The sequence below is a fragment of the Microcaecilia unicolor genome, chromosome 2, assembly GCF_901765095.1.
Source record: "Microcaecilia unicolor chromosome 2, aMicUni1.1, whole genome shotgun sequence".
Classification (NCBI taxonomy): domain Eukaryota; kingdom Metazoa; phylum Chordata; class Amphibia; order Gymnophiona; family Siphonopidae; genus Microcaecilia; species Microcaecilia unicolor.
This window is the reverse complement of record NC_044032.1, coordinates 240,637,788-240,654,571: the sequence shown is the minus strand read 5'-3', so window position 1 is coordinate 240,654,571 and position 16,784 is coordinate 240,637,788. Positions and strand designations below refer to the sequence as shown.

General features: G+C 44.3%; 1 protein-coding gene across 2 annotated transcripts in view; it reads right to left on the bottom strand.

The window, feature by feature from the left end:
* The window catches only part of LOC115463383 (COBW domain-containing protein 1-like), a 79,674-nt gene extending 65,489 nt beyond the window's left edge, over positions 1 to 14,185 (bottom strand). Inside the window, exons 1-2 of one of the 2 annotated variants that reach the window (XM_030193835.1) lie at positions 13,993 to 14,185; positions 4,062 to 4,188 (exon numbers count right to left, since the gene is read on the bottom strand). In XM_030193835.1, the coding sequence (XP_030049695.1) occupies positions 4,062 to 4,176 (115 nt within the window). In that variant the 5' untranslated portion in view covers positions 4,177 to 4,188; positions 13,993 to 14,185. The remainder of the gene's footprint in view (positions 1 to 4,061; positions 4,189 to 13,992) is intronic. The other variant, XM_030193834.1, reaches the window with a different exon arrangement.
* Positions 14,186 to 16,784: the final 2,599 nt, after the last annotated feature.

The window sequence follows — 16,784 nt, the reverse complement described above, 5'->3', positions numbered from 1 at the left end:
ACGAGTACCGGGATGAACTCCAATAACACCAAGCGAATGGCTCTGAGTTCCAGGAGGTTGATAGACCACTTGCCTCTGCAGGAGACTAGAGCCCCTGCGCTGTCCTTCCCAAGCAGTGGGCTCCCCAGCCCATCAAAGAGGCGTCTGTCGTGACGACAATCCACTCCGGGGTCACCAGAGGCAATCCTGCAGACAACTTGTCTGTCTGCGTCCACCAGCTCAGCGCCTTGCGCACTGCTGGGTCCACGGGAAGGCGCACAGCATAATCCTCCGACATCGGAGTCCAGCGCAGCAGCAGAGATAGCTGTAGTGGTCTCATATGAGCCCTGGCCCAGGGCACTACTTCCATCGTGGCCGTCATAGAGCCCAACAGCTGCACGTAGTCCCAAGCCCGAATAGGAGAGGCTACTAGGAACTAGTCCACCTGAGCCTGAAGCTTGACAATCCGATTGTCTGGCAGGAACACTCTGCCCACTTGGGTGTCGAATCGAACTCCCAGATACACCAGGGACTGAGTCGGGCGCAGCTGGCTCTTCTTCCAGTTGATGATCCATCCCAGGGAGCTCAAAAGAGCAACTACCCGGTCCATAGCTTTGCCGCACTCTGCATAAGAGGGGGCTCGGATCAACCAGTCGTCCAGATAAGGATGGACTTGTACTCCTTCCTTTAGCAGGAAGGCCGCTATGACCCCCATTATTTTGGAAAAGGTCCGCGGAGCAGTAGCCAACCCGAAAGGGAGGGCTCTGAACTGGAAGTGTCGTCTCAGGACTGTAAAACGCAGAAAGCGTTGGAGAGGAGGCCAGATGGGAATATGCAGGTACGCTTCCTTGATGTCCAAGGAAGCCAAGAACTCTCCTGCCTTCACTGCCGCTATAACAGAGCGGAGAGTCTCCATGCGAAAGTGCCTCACTTTCCAGGCCCGATTGACCCCTTTGAGGTCGAGGATAGGCCGGACAGAACCTCCTTTCTTTGGAACCACAAAGTAAATGGAGTAACGTCCCTTGCCAATCTGATTTTTTGGCACTGGAACGACCGCACTCAGGCGGATCAGGTTGTCCAAGGTCTGCTGCACTACCACAGCTTGACCGGAGACTTGCAGGGAGAGAGTACAAACCCGTCTCTTAAGGGTTGGCAGAACTCTAGCTTGTAGCCGTCTCTGATGACTTCCAGCACCCACGCGTCTGAAGTTATAGTGGTCCACTCGCCCAGAAACGAGGACAGCCGTCCTCCAATCTGCACTGGGGCGTGGACCAAGGCCCCGTCATTGGGTACGAGACCCTGGGGGAGGACCGGAGGGAGCACCTCCGGGACGGCGGTCTCTGCGAAAGGAATGCTGCTTGGGGGAGAAATTCCTCTTGAAGGAAGAGGGGGCAGAGGAACCCGACTTGCCCGGGCGGTATGGAGGTATCGGGACGAGTACTAACCCGAGCCCTGACCTCTGGTAATTTCTTGCCCTTAGACGTGCCGAGATCGGTCACGATTTTGTCCAGCTCGACCCCAAAGAGCAGCTTGCCTTTAAAAGGCAATCTAGCCAGGCGGGATTTAGAGGCGTGGTCAGCAGACCAATGTTTCAGCCAAAGCCACCGCCGCGCAGAGACTGTCTGAGCCATGCCTTTAGCTGAGGCTCTCCAGACATCATACAGCAAGTCTGCCAAATAGGCTAAGCCCGATTCCAGGGCCGGCCAATCAGCCCTCAAGGAATGATCCGAGGGGGAAGCCCGCTGCACCATAGTCCGGCACGCCCTGGCCACATAGGAGCCGCAAACTGAGGCCTGCAAACTTAAAGCAGCTGCCTCCAAGGACGACCTTAAGGCCGCCTCCAATCTTCTGTCTTGGGCGTCCTTTAGGGCCGTGCCACCTTCCACCGGCAACGCCGTTTTCTTAGTCACCGCAGTGATTAAAGAATCCACGGTAGGCCACAGATAGGCCTCACGTTCACTCACAGCCAAAGGATAGAGGCGGGACATAGCCCTAGCCACTTTAAGGCTCGTTTCCGGGACATCCCATTGAGCCGCAATTAAGGTGTGCATGGCATCATGCACGTGGAAGGTTCTAGGCGGGCGCTTCGTCCCCAGCATAATGGCAGAGCCAACAGGGGCTGAGGGAGAGACGTCCTCCGGAGAGGAAATCTTCAAAGTGTCCATGGCCTGTAACAACAGGTGGGCAAATCCTCTGGGCTAAAAAGCCGCGCTGCAGAGGGGTCATCCGCTCCATCCGAGCGGGGATCTATCTCCTCCAAGGAATCCACAAAGGATCGTTGGGAGACCTCAGACACGCTGCCCTCATCTACATCGGAGGAGACAAAAGTCCTCCAAGGCCTGGAAATCAACCCGAGGGCGTTTACCTCTGGGAACCTCAACCTCTTTATCAGAAGAGGGAGCAGGGGCAGCGTTTTGCATGAGGAAAGCCTGATGCAGCAGCAAAACAAACTCGGGGGAGAAACCCCCCAGACTGTGCACTTCCGCAGCCTGGGCAACAGCCCTAGACGCACTCTCAACCGGCGCTCGCAATAGCGGGGGAGAGACATGCTGCGCATCCAAAATGGCGTCCGGCGCGAAACTCCGTGAAGGAGCCGCGCGGGAAGAACGGCGCTTAACTTTAGCCGCTTTTGTGCCGTCGCCCAAATTAATGGCGTTCATGGCATTAATGTCTCCAACCTCAAGGGCGGCCCAAGAAGAAGCCGTCCGAGCCGCGTGGCCGGCCAAGATGGCGGAGGCGAGGAGCGGGGGATGGGCGTTTATGGCGGGAAAAAACCGCCACGCCGGAGGAACGACCGGGACATTCATCGGTCACTAAACTATCACCCATCAAGGGCGAATCAGGTTGTAAAACCCCCGCATCCCCTCTAGAAGCGCTCCAGCGATCCGGGGAGCGACCCTTTGCGCCCTCGCCCTCCGACGCCATTGCCACGAGGAGAAGAATCGGGGAACCCCCTGCCCGCTATAAAAAGGTAAAATTACCTGCTTGCCGCTCCGAGCTGTAACGAACTGGTGTCCCAGTGAGTAGCTGCAATGAACGTTTAAAGAAACGTCGAATTAAACGCCTTTAAAGACGTTTAAAAATTTTTTTTTTTTTTTTAAACGGAGCCAGCGGGAGGGGGGAGAAAAGGAGGGACCTGGCACCACCAGGTTTGCACTTGCTCAAAAGAGCCCTCAACCCCAGGCCTCAACAAAACCTAAGGATTAGGCTTGGAGGCCTAGCCAGAGCTGCTGCTGTGTGTGACCACCACCTGCTGAGATAGAGAACATACTGAGGAGTTTTCGGCAGCACATGACCACATATAGGGAGGCAAAAGTTTGCTCTCTATCTCCACCTGCTGGTAGATGGACACAACCCCACCAGTCTATGGATTGATCAGCTTGATGATATGGAAGCTGTGATTAAATGTTTTGATTTATAAAACTGTCCTATGGACATTTTTTTTTCTTTGCTTTCTTCTACTAAATGCTTAAGAAAACTTCTAATTTGTGGTGTTGATGGCTATTTTTGGAGAAGGTGCCCCAAACCCATGCCGGTGTCCCACTAGTTAGGTAGCATCCTACAGACAAGAATTCATTACTTTCCCCTCTCAGTGGCTGTGCAAAAAATAATAGTTTCTAGGGCCAAATATTTTCATGCCCCAAAGAAGACATTTCATTCCAAAGCAGTCCCTCCTACACAAACATGCCAGTGAGCACGAGCAGCACCACACAAATGAAGAAAGTTGAAATGCCTTCTGGTTTCTGACACACTGATGCGATACCAATTTGCTTCCAGTGGCTTACCTGTCTACTTTATAACCTTGGGAAAGGCTAGAAAACAAGCAGCTGAACACAGTGCTAGAGACATTCTTGGCTAACAACCTTTGCTCTGTTAGCTGGTTCAGCTGGTGAGAGGATGTAAAATGTTATTTGTGAATGAAGACTTAGGACAATGTGGCCCAATGGAGACCAGCTCCAACCGAATGATGACCCAAGAAGGCATAAAGTACCACCACCAGAGTGCAATATTTTAAGCTGCACGGTCACATACTGGTTATAATGGCATGCACACATCAGGGTGAAGCTCTGAAGTACAATTACCTAAATACCCAGTTATGATGGTGACAGGTATCTTCAGAGCCTGCTGACTCGTTCTCTCTTCTATGGGAATCAGCTCTGGGCAATCCTCCTCATCCTCCACAGAGGTACCAGACATTGCTGCTGAGAACTAGAACAAGAAAATAATTTCGGATTGCAGTTATGCACAGAAATAAACACCAAGGAAAATATGCAACTTACAGAGTGCTGGTAGAAAATGTTTGCAAGTTTATTAGATTTTTGATATACTGCTCATTAGTGGACTTTCTAAGTAGTTTACAATGTTACAATTACATAATCATTAGAGACTGAAAAGAAATACAATGCCAGACAGTAAAAAGAACATAGCATAAAGCAGTTCAAACAAAGTTAATCCAGAAGTGATTTATCCTCCTTCTCTCAGGAGGGACTGAAGGCAAGAGAAGAGGAAACAATTTTTCTCTACATTGCTCTCATGTACCAAATGCATCTTGAAATAAAAATGTATTTAAACCCTGTTTAAAGTTCTGGAGAGTACGTTCTGATTTCAGTGGTATAGGCAAAGAGTTTCAGAGGGTGGGATCATCTTTGTTCTAATAGTATCAAGACAGATAATATGGAACGAGGAATAATGAGGCAGTTATGTTGCTGGGAAGATCTTACCGATCTTGTAGGGCCATAGGGAATCAACAGCAGAGAAGGGTTGAGTGCTAATCCAGAGTAATCAACCTTATGGACTAATATCAGAATGCTAAATGCCATTCTGTACTCAGTGTTCTTGAAGGAGTAAGGGGGTCACATGAAGCTACTGAACTGTTAATTCTGGGTACAAAGTGGTAGTGTGCAGCTGGGATGGCAGGTTCCTCCATCCATCACCAATGAAGAAGGACTCGACTTTCTTTCACAGAAGACCAAGTCCATTGACAGATGTTTTACTATTTTAACATTCATCTATTTATATTCTCAATGGGAATTACAAACAAAAGGACAGCATAAGAGAAAACTATCCAAAGAAAACAGCCCCAGAGGCTACTGTTATTGTATGAGCATGAAAGCTACAGCAGGAGTGGAACCAATAACAGGGGCAATAGCAAAGGGTTAGGCAAGGCAGGAAAAGGATTTGGATTTAACTCTCAGTAGTTCAAGGCAAGATCATTCAGGTACATTAGGTATTTTCCTGCCCCCAGAAAGTTTACAAGTCAAGATTGTTTGTTGAAGACATTCCTATTTACGAAAGCCTATTCCATACCAAACCCCGCCAATTGACCCTCCTGTTGTAGTTTGAAGTGGGACTCTGATCTAATGGCTCTTGTTGGTCAGTTTCTCCATCCCTTGTCTTTTCTGTGAATTCATCCCAACACTGTCATCCTATGTTTTACCTTTCTTTTATTGTAATTTTTCTGAACTACTGTAAGCCACATTGTGCCTGCGCTTGTGGGAAAATGTGGGACAGAAATGCACTAAAATAATTAAATAATAAATAAAGACACCTATTAAAGAGGCAGATGCAGCAACCAAACGTAAAAAAATCTAAATCGTTAAAGTCCCTAACGATTTTAAAATAACGAAGAATGCACCAAAAAAAAAAGTCACACATGCTGCGATCGGTATTGAAACGTACAATGTATCAAAGAATCACAATACACATCGTTAATCGGCCCCCAAATCATGCGCAGAGCAGCCAAGCGTTATGTTAGCTGCTCTGCGCATGCCACAAACAGTCAAAACACAAGCACATGGCTCCCAAATCAAAAAAAAAAGGGTCGGGAGGGGGCAAAGGCGCTCATCAGGAGCGTCCTGTATGGCCGTCCTTGCCCCCCCCCCCGCCCGAGGTCGCCGTTCCCCCCTCCCCCACTTCCCCCTGCATTCTAAATTAAAAAGCAAACATACCTTTAGCAGCCCCGGCCCCCTCCCTTCCTCACTACTCTGTCTCCCCTCAGCTCCGCCTCCCGACATCCTCCGCCCTGTGCCCCGCCCCCTCTTGGGGTCGTCGCCGCCATTCCCCTTCTCCATCGGGCCCCCCTCCCTGTTACCGGGCCTGTGCAGCGCCTCTCTCCTCTGTCCGAAGGTGCTGCACGGGCAAGAAGAAAGCTGATGCCTGCTTCGCCCAGCTTCGGTCACGCGTCTCTCCCCTCCTGGGCCCGCCCCTGTCTGACGTCGACGTCAGACAGGGGCGGGCCCAGGAGGAGAGAGACGCACGACCGAAGCGTGCTGAATTTCCTCCCTGTGTGGGGATCTTTGCTGACAAGCATTTTTTTTTCATCCGACAGTACACACGTTTTGTGATTAGAAACCGGTTAGTACTACAAATCAGCTTTCAATCTAGTCGGATAACTTGCTAGCGGTGCAAACATTCAGGAGAGGTAGACAAAGGAAGGGGGAGAGCACATTAGTCGTATTTACAATGAAAGCAAGCCGAGTGAAACGCTGTAAGGACTAGCTGGGTCCCTTTCGTAATCTTTCCTTAAATTTGCTTTGGGTTTTTCTCACACAAAAAGACCACAGGTGACCAGAGAAAAGGAATTCCTGTCCATTGCCTTTCAGTTTCCTTTTGACCAATCACAGCGCTATATATTCTGAGACTCAAAGAGGGCCTTTTTATGTTATACCCCTGATTTGTGCAAATAGATTCCTAAGGAACAGAGCATGGATGACTAACATTCTTCTTTTTGTAATACCTGTAAGATTTGGCTATTTCAGAAGGTGTGTCCTTAATTTGTAAGGCCTGAACTTGTGACTTTGCGGATATCGTTGAGGTTAGTGAAGATTTTTGTATTTGGATATTTGTTTTACATTCATGTTTTTATTTTTTACTTTGTCTTATTGTTTAACTAATATATGTATGTCACCTGGAGAATCATACTGGCAAGCATTGCATAAATATTAATACACAAAGATATGACATTTGCAACCAAATCTTGGGAACTGTTCACTTTCACATTTTTGCACATCATAGATGAATAGTCTCTTTGAATTTTGCAAGATTTAGCTGTTTTATGTCTGTTAATTTGCATCCCTCTCTCAGTGCAGTCTATATATATATATATATATATATATATATATATATATACATATAATATACATATATTTATTTATTTATTACATTTGTACCCCGCGCTTTCCCACACATGGCAGGCTCAATGCTATATATATATATATATATATATATATATATATATATATATATATATATATATATACAGTGGTGGAAATAAGTATTTGATCCCTTGCTGATTTTGTAAGTTTGCCCACTGACAAAGACATGAGCAGCCCATAATTGAAGGGTAGGTTATTGGTAACAGTGAGAGATAGCACATCACAAATTAAATCCGGAAAATCACATTGTGGAAAGTATATGAATTTATTTGCATTCTGCAGAGGGAAATAAGTATTTGATCCCCCACCAACCAGTAAGAGATCTGGCCCCTACAGACCAGGTAGATGCTCCAAATCAACTCGTTACCTGCATGACAGACAGCTGTCGGCATTGGTCACCTGTATGAAAGACACCTGTCCACAGACTCAGTGAATCAGTCAGACTCTAACCTCTACAAAATGGCCAAGAGCAAGGAGCTGTCTAAGGATGTCAGGGACAAGATCATACACCTGCACAAGGCTGGAATGGGCTACAAAACCATCAGTAAGACGCTGGGCGAGAAGGAGACAACTGTTGGTGCCATAGTAAGAAAATGGAAGAAGTACAAAATGACTGTCGATCGACAAAGATCTGGGGCTCCACGCAAAATCTCACCTCGTGGGGTATCCTTGATCATGAGGAAGGTTAGAAATCAGCCTACAACTACAAGGGGGGAACTTGTCAATGATCTCAAGGCAGCTGGGACCACTGTCACCACGAAAACCATTGGTAACACATTACGACATAACGGATTGTAATCCTGCAGTGCCCGCAAGGTCCCCCTGCTCCGGAAGGCACATGTGACGGCCCGTCTGAAGTTTGCCAGTGAACACCTGGATGATGCCGAGAGTGATTGGGAGAAGGTGCTGTGGTCAGATGAGACAAAAATTGAGCTCTTTGGCATGAACTCAACTCGCCGTGTTTGGAGGAAGAGAAATGCTGCCTATGACCCAAAGAACACCGTCCCCACTGTCAAGCATGGAGGTGGAAATGTTATGTTTTGGGGGTGTTTCTCTGCTAAGGGCACAGGACTACTTCACCGCATCAATGGGAGAATGGATGGGGCCATGTACCGTACAATTCTGAGTGACAACCTCCTTCCCTCCGCCAGGGCCTTAAAAATGGGTCGTGGCTGGGTCTTCCAGCACGACAATGACCCAAAACATACAGCCAAGGCAACAAAGGAGTGGCTCAGGAAGAAGCACATTAGGGTCATGGAGTGGCCTAGCCAGTCACCAGACCTTAATCCCATTGAAAACTTATGGAGGGAGCTGAAGCTGCGAGTTGCCAAGCGACAGCCCAGAACTCTTAATGATTTAGAGATGATCTGCAAAGAGGAGTGGACCAAAATTCCTCCTGACATGTGTGCAAACCTCATCATCAACTACAGAAGACGTCTGACCGCTGTGCTTGCCAACAAGGGTTTTGCCACCAAGTATTAGGTCTTGTTTGCCAGAGGGATCAAATACTTATTTCCCTCTGCAGAATGCAAATAAATTCATATACTTTCCACAATGTGATTTTCCGGATTTAATTTGTGATGTGCTATCTCTCACTGTTACCAATAACCTACCCTTCAATTATGGGCTGCTCATGTCTTTGTCAGTGGGCAAACTTACAAAATCAGCAAGGGATCAAATACTTATTTCCACCACTGTATATTACATACATACAAACACACTGTTTAGTTTGGACATCCTAACCGTGAAACAGGTCATGTTAACTGATCAAAATACCTGTTAAGTGCTTTATTTCATAGTACCCATTTGCTTTGGACATAAGCTGTTCATCTGAATATGAAATATTGGCTTCCCTGTCTCTCTCTCTTTTAAATAAGACTGTTCACTGTTTGTGAGTTTTAGGTATGTGTATTGATACACAGAATCTTCAATATGTAAACAATATAATCATGTCTTTGAAACAATGTGTTTTACCTTTGCAAATTCACTAAAGCTATTCTTTTGGGGCCTGTTTATTCATTGTAACATTTAGACTGACTTTTCTTAAATATATACAGTTCAATGACTATTAAATCAATGTTAAAGCTATGAATATCCTCAAATCCCTCTTTTTGGGTTTCCTTCCAATCGTCTAGGCTATTCTAATCTAATCAGAGATTTATAGATCACACTAGTTGCAGTGGGAGGTTCAAGGTGGTTAACAAAATAAGGTAAACAATATAAAAAATTACAAAATATTGCATATAACCTTAAAACACTACCTACAATTTATCAAACAAAAAAGTTCATCTCTGAGCAAATTTGCATGGGAAGAGCATTCCAAATAATGAAAGCCCGACAAGAGAACAAAGCCTCTAAATGGCGCTTTAGTCAAATGCCATCAAATGCAGGAAATTTCAGCAAAAAGTAATCACACAATCTTGATGAAGAAAAATAAAGATCAGGGAACATTTGGATAAGCAATTCAGAAGTATTACCATACAAGACCTGAAATATTATGCAAACAGATTTAAAAGCAATGTGTGCCTTAATTGGAAGCCAGTGAAGTTTTTCAAAATGCAGAGACACTATCAAATTTTTTTAAGCAAAAAAATTAAACACACCACAGTATTCTGAATTAACTGCAACTTATACAGAAATTTAGCATTTAACCCAATATACAAAGAATTACAGTAGTCAAGATGAGACAACACTAACATTTGAACCAATACTGTAAAGTGTGATTCAAAAAGACAGGACCCTAAGCAAATGCAGTTGTCTCAGTTCTAGCAAGTTAAATCTTTAGCATGTTAGAAAGGGTGCTTTCTACCCTCTCTGCCCCTTCCCACCATCTGAAAAAAAAAATCAATATTCTTTCTCAGGTTCCACAAGCAGCTTTGTGGACCAGCATCTTTGCAGCACACGACTATGCTCTGTAATAATCTAGCTTTGCCCAATGTTGACAAATTAATTCCATTTGGGCCAATGCAGAAACTGTAATATACAGCCCTGGTATAAGAGAAATTAGGACTACAAGTGCCTAGTAAGATACCAAAGAGTAGATACATTCCTTGTTACTCAAGCCAAGATATAAGAAATGGCTTTTCCAAGTCTACAAGGCTATGATGGTTTATGAACTTGGTTAAACTTTAAGTCCAAACATACTTTGACCACATTTTTTGGCAACAGATTCCATAGCTTAACCATTCATTAAGGAAAAAATATTTTGTTTCTGATTTGTTTTAAATGTTATACCGTATCTCTCCCTTTTCACACCCTGCCTTGCATTTTCCAATAAGTTACACCATATCCTTCTCCTTTCCCCATGCATCTTCCTTAAATGCACCCATGTCCTGAACTTCACTTCATTCATATGATGGACACTGGTCCTTGAAAGCTTGTGCCTCAATAAATTGCTTAGTCCAGTGGTTCCTGAATCTGTCCTGGGGGCTCTCCTGCCTTTCAGGTTCTCAGGATATCCACAATTAATATTTATCTACAATTTTATAATGACCATTACACATCCCCAATATTAATATTTATGAGAGATTTGCATGCAGGGGAGGCAGTGCATCACCCATCACCTAACACAAGGTCCATTGTCTACAGTCAATCTTTACATTAGTGTACAACGGCATTTGTTCTGACCTCTTAGATAAACTCCTATTGGGACATTTTTTAGATTAAACAACTCACTCAATGAAGTGAGAAAGCAGATCAACAGGGACAAACAAATAACCAGGATCAATCTGCTACAAGGCCATTCAAAGAAAGAAAATAATAGAACCTCCCTGGTAATCACATACAGCTCCCAACTGAAACCTCTTGACCATAACATCAAAGATCTACAACCTGTCATGGACAATGTAGGCACACTCAAGAGGCCTTGGGTAGCACTCCTATCCTGGTGTAGCGATAGCACCCAAACCTCAGAAACTGAATGGCAACCACAAACTCTTCAAAAACAACACCCACCCAGGGATTAGACCCTGCAAGAAATCCAGATGCCAGTTCTGTCCCCACAATCACTCAGGTAACACCATCAAAGGACCCAACATCAACTACTGCATCTGGAGCTCATTTACCTGTCCTAATTCCCTAATAACTCATGTTCTCGAACATTTCGACTGTTCTTAGATTCTGGGTGCAGTGTGCTCTGCTTAATCTTGTCCCGCTCTAATCCCTTTGCCTATCCTTTCTTTCTCTACTCATTTTTTTTTCTCTCTCTCTCTCTTGCCAAGTAGTCTCTGGAGTTTTTTCTTGATTTTTAATTGTAAACCACTCTGATTGCATTGTATGAAGTGCTATCTGAAAAAGATCCACTCTTCTTGCAGTCAAAAGTTTGCACTGGGGGTTCTTGGAGTTTATTAGCTATCAGGATCTATTGACTAAGCTGCTGTTTGCAGCCCCCTAAAAGCTACTGTCCTAGGTGACTGAGTAGTACCTAATGATTGGGCCGGCCCTGACCACTTGCTTTACCCCAAATATTATAGTACTACCAGCTTCACTGAAATATTAAACAATTACTTATGACAACAGACTGTGTAGTCACTAGATACTTTGTAAAAAGAAGAAAAAAGTATCTAATGTCAGAATACGCGTCTGGAATTTAATCAGCCCTAAACCACCGGCCCTCCGTTGCCCAGTAGTTGACAAGCAAATGCAGCACCACACTAATACCTGCACCCTGGCGCTGATCTTGCAACTGTGGGATTACTGTGACAATGGAGCAGCGAAGCTAAATGAGGTGTTCCCCCTTCAAATCTTTGCTGGGGGAATCCCGTGAATAAACATTGCGAGGCTGGCACTAAAAGCGGCTAAGGGGGTAGTCCTGGACAAAGCCCATTGGGACGAAACATGCATGTCGGACGCTCTACAACCCCTGGTCCGACTTTTGCTAAGATAAGTATTTGAAGGATTTTTATTTTAAAAAAATTTTTGATGAAATTATTGCGATAGCAATCGCCAATGAAGAATTGGGTGCAAAGCTGTATTTCCAACACTAAATAAAGATTGGAAATAGGCACCGCTGAGGCGAAAATATATATAAAAAATGTGTAAAGCGAAATCCAGAGATAAAGTTGAAGGCGTATAACTATATTTAGGACCCTTATTTAATTCTAAGTCCCCCTTCAAATCAAGCAGGTTTTTGTTTTTCACTTCGCTGCAGCCAACAACAAGCCACGAATCTCTTTCTCTGCTCCTGCCAAGGTCTCAATCTAGCCTCCTTGGTTTAGGCATGGGGCAAGTGCAGCGGTCTTTCACACATGGGTAGCAACGCGCAAACGTCATAGCTTTTACATCAACCGCTGCTTCGGGGTCGTGGAGACTATTGCACGTTTTTTCTAGGCAGGTTTTTTAAAATTAGAACTAGCGAAACTAGGGAAGGGGGTGGGAGAGGGATAGGGATAGAGATAAGGGACAGAGTCTGCTGCATTGCCGTCGATAGACTCAGGGGGGTCATAAGAAACCAGGCTACCTGGGGAGTTGACGGGAAAAGGTAGATAAGTGTGGCATGTAATAACAAGAATACTCCATATAAGGGAGGGTAAAGGAGGAGGAAGGGGGGCATAGGGATTGTTCTGTTTAATGAGGCATATTATGATGCACAAATTATATAGTTTTGAGCTGTTAGGTTATGCCTAACATGCTGGAATGTTAATTAAAATTGTTGACAGTTGAAGGGGAAGGTGAGATAATAAGGTGGGAAGGAATATAAGTTTGGAGGGGTTTCAAGTATGCACTGTTTTTCCTGTGCAATGTATTGTTTTGTTGTTGTATTTGGAGTCCATCTGGATAACATGATGTTGGATAATGGAAGGTATGGAAGGGGGAGGGGGGAAAATTGAAAATATGACGACAATTCTCACCATATTGACAATGTATCAGACCTGGTGCAGCCATTGACTTTGTATAGATGGATATATTGTTGTGAAGTCATCAATAAAAACGTTAGCTAAAATTGGGTAGCGGAGCAGGTGGGGGGAAGAGGGGTTGGTGGTTGGGAGGTGTGGATAGTGGAGGGCAGACTTATACGGTCTGTGCCAGAGCCGGTGATGGGAGACGGGACTGGTGGTTGGGAGGCGGGGAATACTGCTGGGCAGACTTATACGGTCTGTGCCCTGAAAAAGACAGGTACAAATCAAGGTAAGGTATACACATATGAGTTTATCTTGGGCAGACTGGATGGACCGTGTAGGTCTTTTTCTGCCGTCATCTACTATGTTACTATGTTGGAAATAAAAAAATTATAACTTGCGAGATGGCTGTTGATGTTACCAGAATATGCCTTTTTGTGTACCTGATGGCTACAAAATATTCACCAAAAGAGCGGAACTGGGGAAATGTTGAAAATGTTACCCACCTCATTTGCTACTATTGGGTATAGTAGAATCCTCCCCCTATCACAGCAACTATTTAGATTTAGAATAAATGGTGTGGCGAAGACAGATTTTTTTTTTAAAGAGGGGCTTGATGTTAGCATAGGCTCACATTTGGTAGGTAACTCCAGCAGTGATAAGAAGCAACAGTTTTCTCGGTGCTCCAGTTCTCAAACAATGACAGCCACAGCACTGATGTGTGACAAACCTCTGGCTGTTCAGTCTGGCTCCAGAGGCAGCATCAACTATTACTACTATTTAGCATTTCTATAGCGCTACAAGGCGTACGCAGCGCTGCACAAACATAGAAGAAAGACAGTCAAGCTCTTTCCCTAATGTTATCGTGTACGTATTTTTCTTTTTCTGTGGGGTTTTTTTTTTAAGCAGTGTATGATCTTTTGTGACATACTGTAGTTCTGAAATTCAAGACTGGTGAAAACCTCTGCTGGGAAGATTGAACAAGCCATGTAAGTAGTTGTGTGATAAAAATAATAAATTACCTGGTTTACCTGGGCCCGGTGGTGCGGGGGGGTACCTGGAGGGATCCTGGCGGAAGCAGGGCTGCGGAGAATAGAGCCACACTATTTGCTTGCTGCCTGCCCGAGGTCAATTAGAGCCAAGCAACCACTGCTGTCCAGCTCTACGTCCCTACTGCAAACCCGGAAGTAATTCGGGGCGCACACGGCTGGGTCCGAGGAAGCTGGTGAATAAGGAGGTTTAATAGACAGGAGTGGGAGTGAGCCTATCTAGTCCACTGTAAAGCAAGGAAGCCAATTTGGTTAATCTCCGTTTCCACTCCGCCGCGCAGCTGTCATTGGCATACACTCAAAACAAAGCAAGGAAACCTATGAGCTGCTGCATCCACGTTGTCTGTGACAAGTCTAAGCTGTTTCAGTTGGATGGGCAGTGCCTTAAAAGGTGGAGGAGAAAAGAAATAACAACTGAATATCACTAAAACAGCTTCAAAAATTATTGTAGCTGATAGAAACAGCAATTATAAACTCTGTAGTTTGTGCTTCATTTTCTTCTATACGATACTGATGACCAGATTTCAGTGAGGATATTGTGTTTCCTCATGGGTTCATAACTGTTGTTGTAATCTGCCTTGGGAAGCCTGGTGTTATAAAGATGATGGAATATATTGAAATTAAATGGAAGTAGAATTACTCTCCTTTCATTGGAGCACACTGAATCACATCTTCATCTATTAAGTTTACCTTTTAGATACACAAATGGATTTTTCTGTTTTGAACATATTTCAGGGGCAAGTGGTTTTATAAGTCAAAATAAAAATAAATATTTTGTTTCATGCAGATCTCTTTTGTTTAAACATAAATAGGCTATAAGCCCTTAATGCAGCCCATTGGTTTTGGTCAATAATAAAAGGCGCTCATTGTGAACACTATCCACCCTAAAAGGTTGTTTTATGGCTGTACATGAGGAATTGTGATATTTGTGTATGTGTCCCTAGTCATGCATCCTAAGTTTATATTTAATCCTTTCAAGAAAGCCAGTTAATCATTTAACTTATTAGTGGAACATAACAGTTGCATTTTCAATATGGTAATACTAGGGCCCAGCTAAGGAACAAGTTATTTTGAGTTAGTCTTCACTGGACCAAACTTGATTTCCTTGTGCCATCACTATCCAGCAGGTAGGCAGTGTCTTAAAAGGTGGAGGATAAGGATTTCATTGATAGATATGCTTTGATGTCCCCATGCATACCTCCTACCCACCCCCATCCTCCCACCCTGTCAGACTGTCATAGTAATGCTTGAATGTTTTCACTTATATACACTGTCAGCTAGCACATTTGCTTATTTCCGATCTGACGAAGAAGGGCAACCTTCGAAAGCTAATCAAGAAATGTATTAAGTTATGTCCAATAAAAAAGGTATCATCTTATTTTCTTTTCCATGTTTTATTTTGTTTGATTTCTATTGATAACCTTAAGAGTGGACTAACACGGCTACCACACTCCTCTATATTAATTGTGGAAATCCTGAAAACCTGGCTGGGTTGTGGCCCTTGAAGACTGAGGTTGTGCACCCGTGACCTAGAATGCCTTCTGATAGGCTGGTGGTACAAAAATATAGTAAATAGATAAATAGGTTCATCTCTTGAAGTTTGGCCATAAATAGGCTATGCATTATGGTACTGCACCATTGCCCTAGAGGTTTTGGACAAGCAATGTATGGGTTAATATTCAGCTGGTAGCAGCAAGAGTTTTTAAGTATTGACTGCTGCCGGCTAAATTAAGAGCCAGATATTCAATGCTAGGCTGTGTCTGAGCATGGGCACTGAATAACTAGAAGTTATGTGGCTACAGCATACCTAACTGAGCAAATTTAGAGCTGCCTGGTTAGGTCCTACCTGCATGTGGGCACGGGAATATATATATATATATATATATATATATATATATATATATATATATATATATATATATAACAATCCGCTTCAGAAAAATAGAGGCTGGCACGAAATATTTTAAAAATATTTTTGAGTGTGGGAGGCGGTTAGTGACCACTGGGAGAGTAACAGGAGGTCATCCCCGATTCCCTCTGGTGGTCATCTGGTCATTTCGGGCACCTTTTTGTGCCTTATTCATAAAAAAACACATCCAGGTGAAAACATCCAGGTGTCCATCAGGGCGTCCTTGCTTTTTTCGGTGATGGGTCAAAGACGTCCTAGGCATGCCCAAGTCCCGCCTTCGCTACGCTTCTGACATGCCCCCTTGAAATTTGGACGTCCTTGTGACGGACTGCAGTTGGAGATGTCCAAAATCGGAGAAGGACGTTCATCTTCCGATTTATGTTGAAAGATGGACGTCCTCTTTTGAAAATGAGTCTGATAGTCAACATGGATTTAGTGAAGGGAAATCTTGCCTCACCAATCTACTACATTTCTTTGAAGGGGTGAACAAACATGTGGATAAAGGTGAGCCAGTTGATATTGTGTATCTGCATTTTCAGAAGGCGTTTGACAAAGTACCTCATGAAAGACTCCAGAGGAATTTGGAGAGTCATGGGATAGGAGGTAGTGTTCTACTGTGGATTAATTACTGGTTAAAAGATAGAAAACAGAGAGTAGAGTTAAATGGTCAGCATTCTCAATGGAGAAGGGTAGTTAGTGGGGTTCCCCAGGGGTCTGTGCTGGGACCGCTGCTTTTGAACATATTTATAAATGACCTGGAGATGGGAGTAACTAGTGAGGTAATTAAATTTGCTGATGTCACAAAGTTATTCAAAGTCGTTAAATCGCAGGAGGATTGTGAAAAATTACGAGAGGA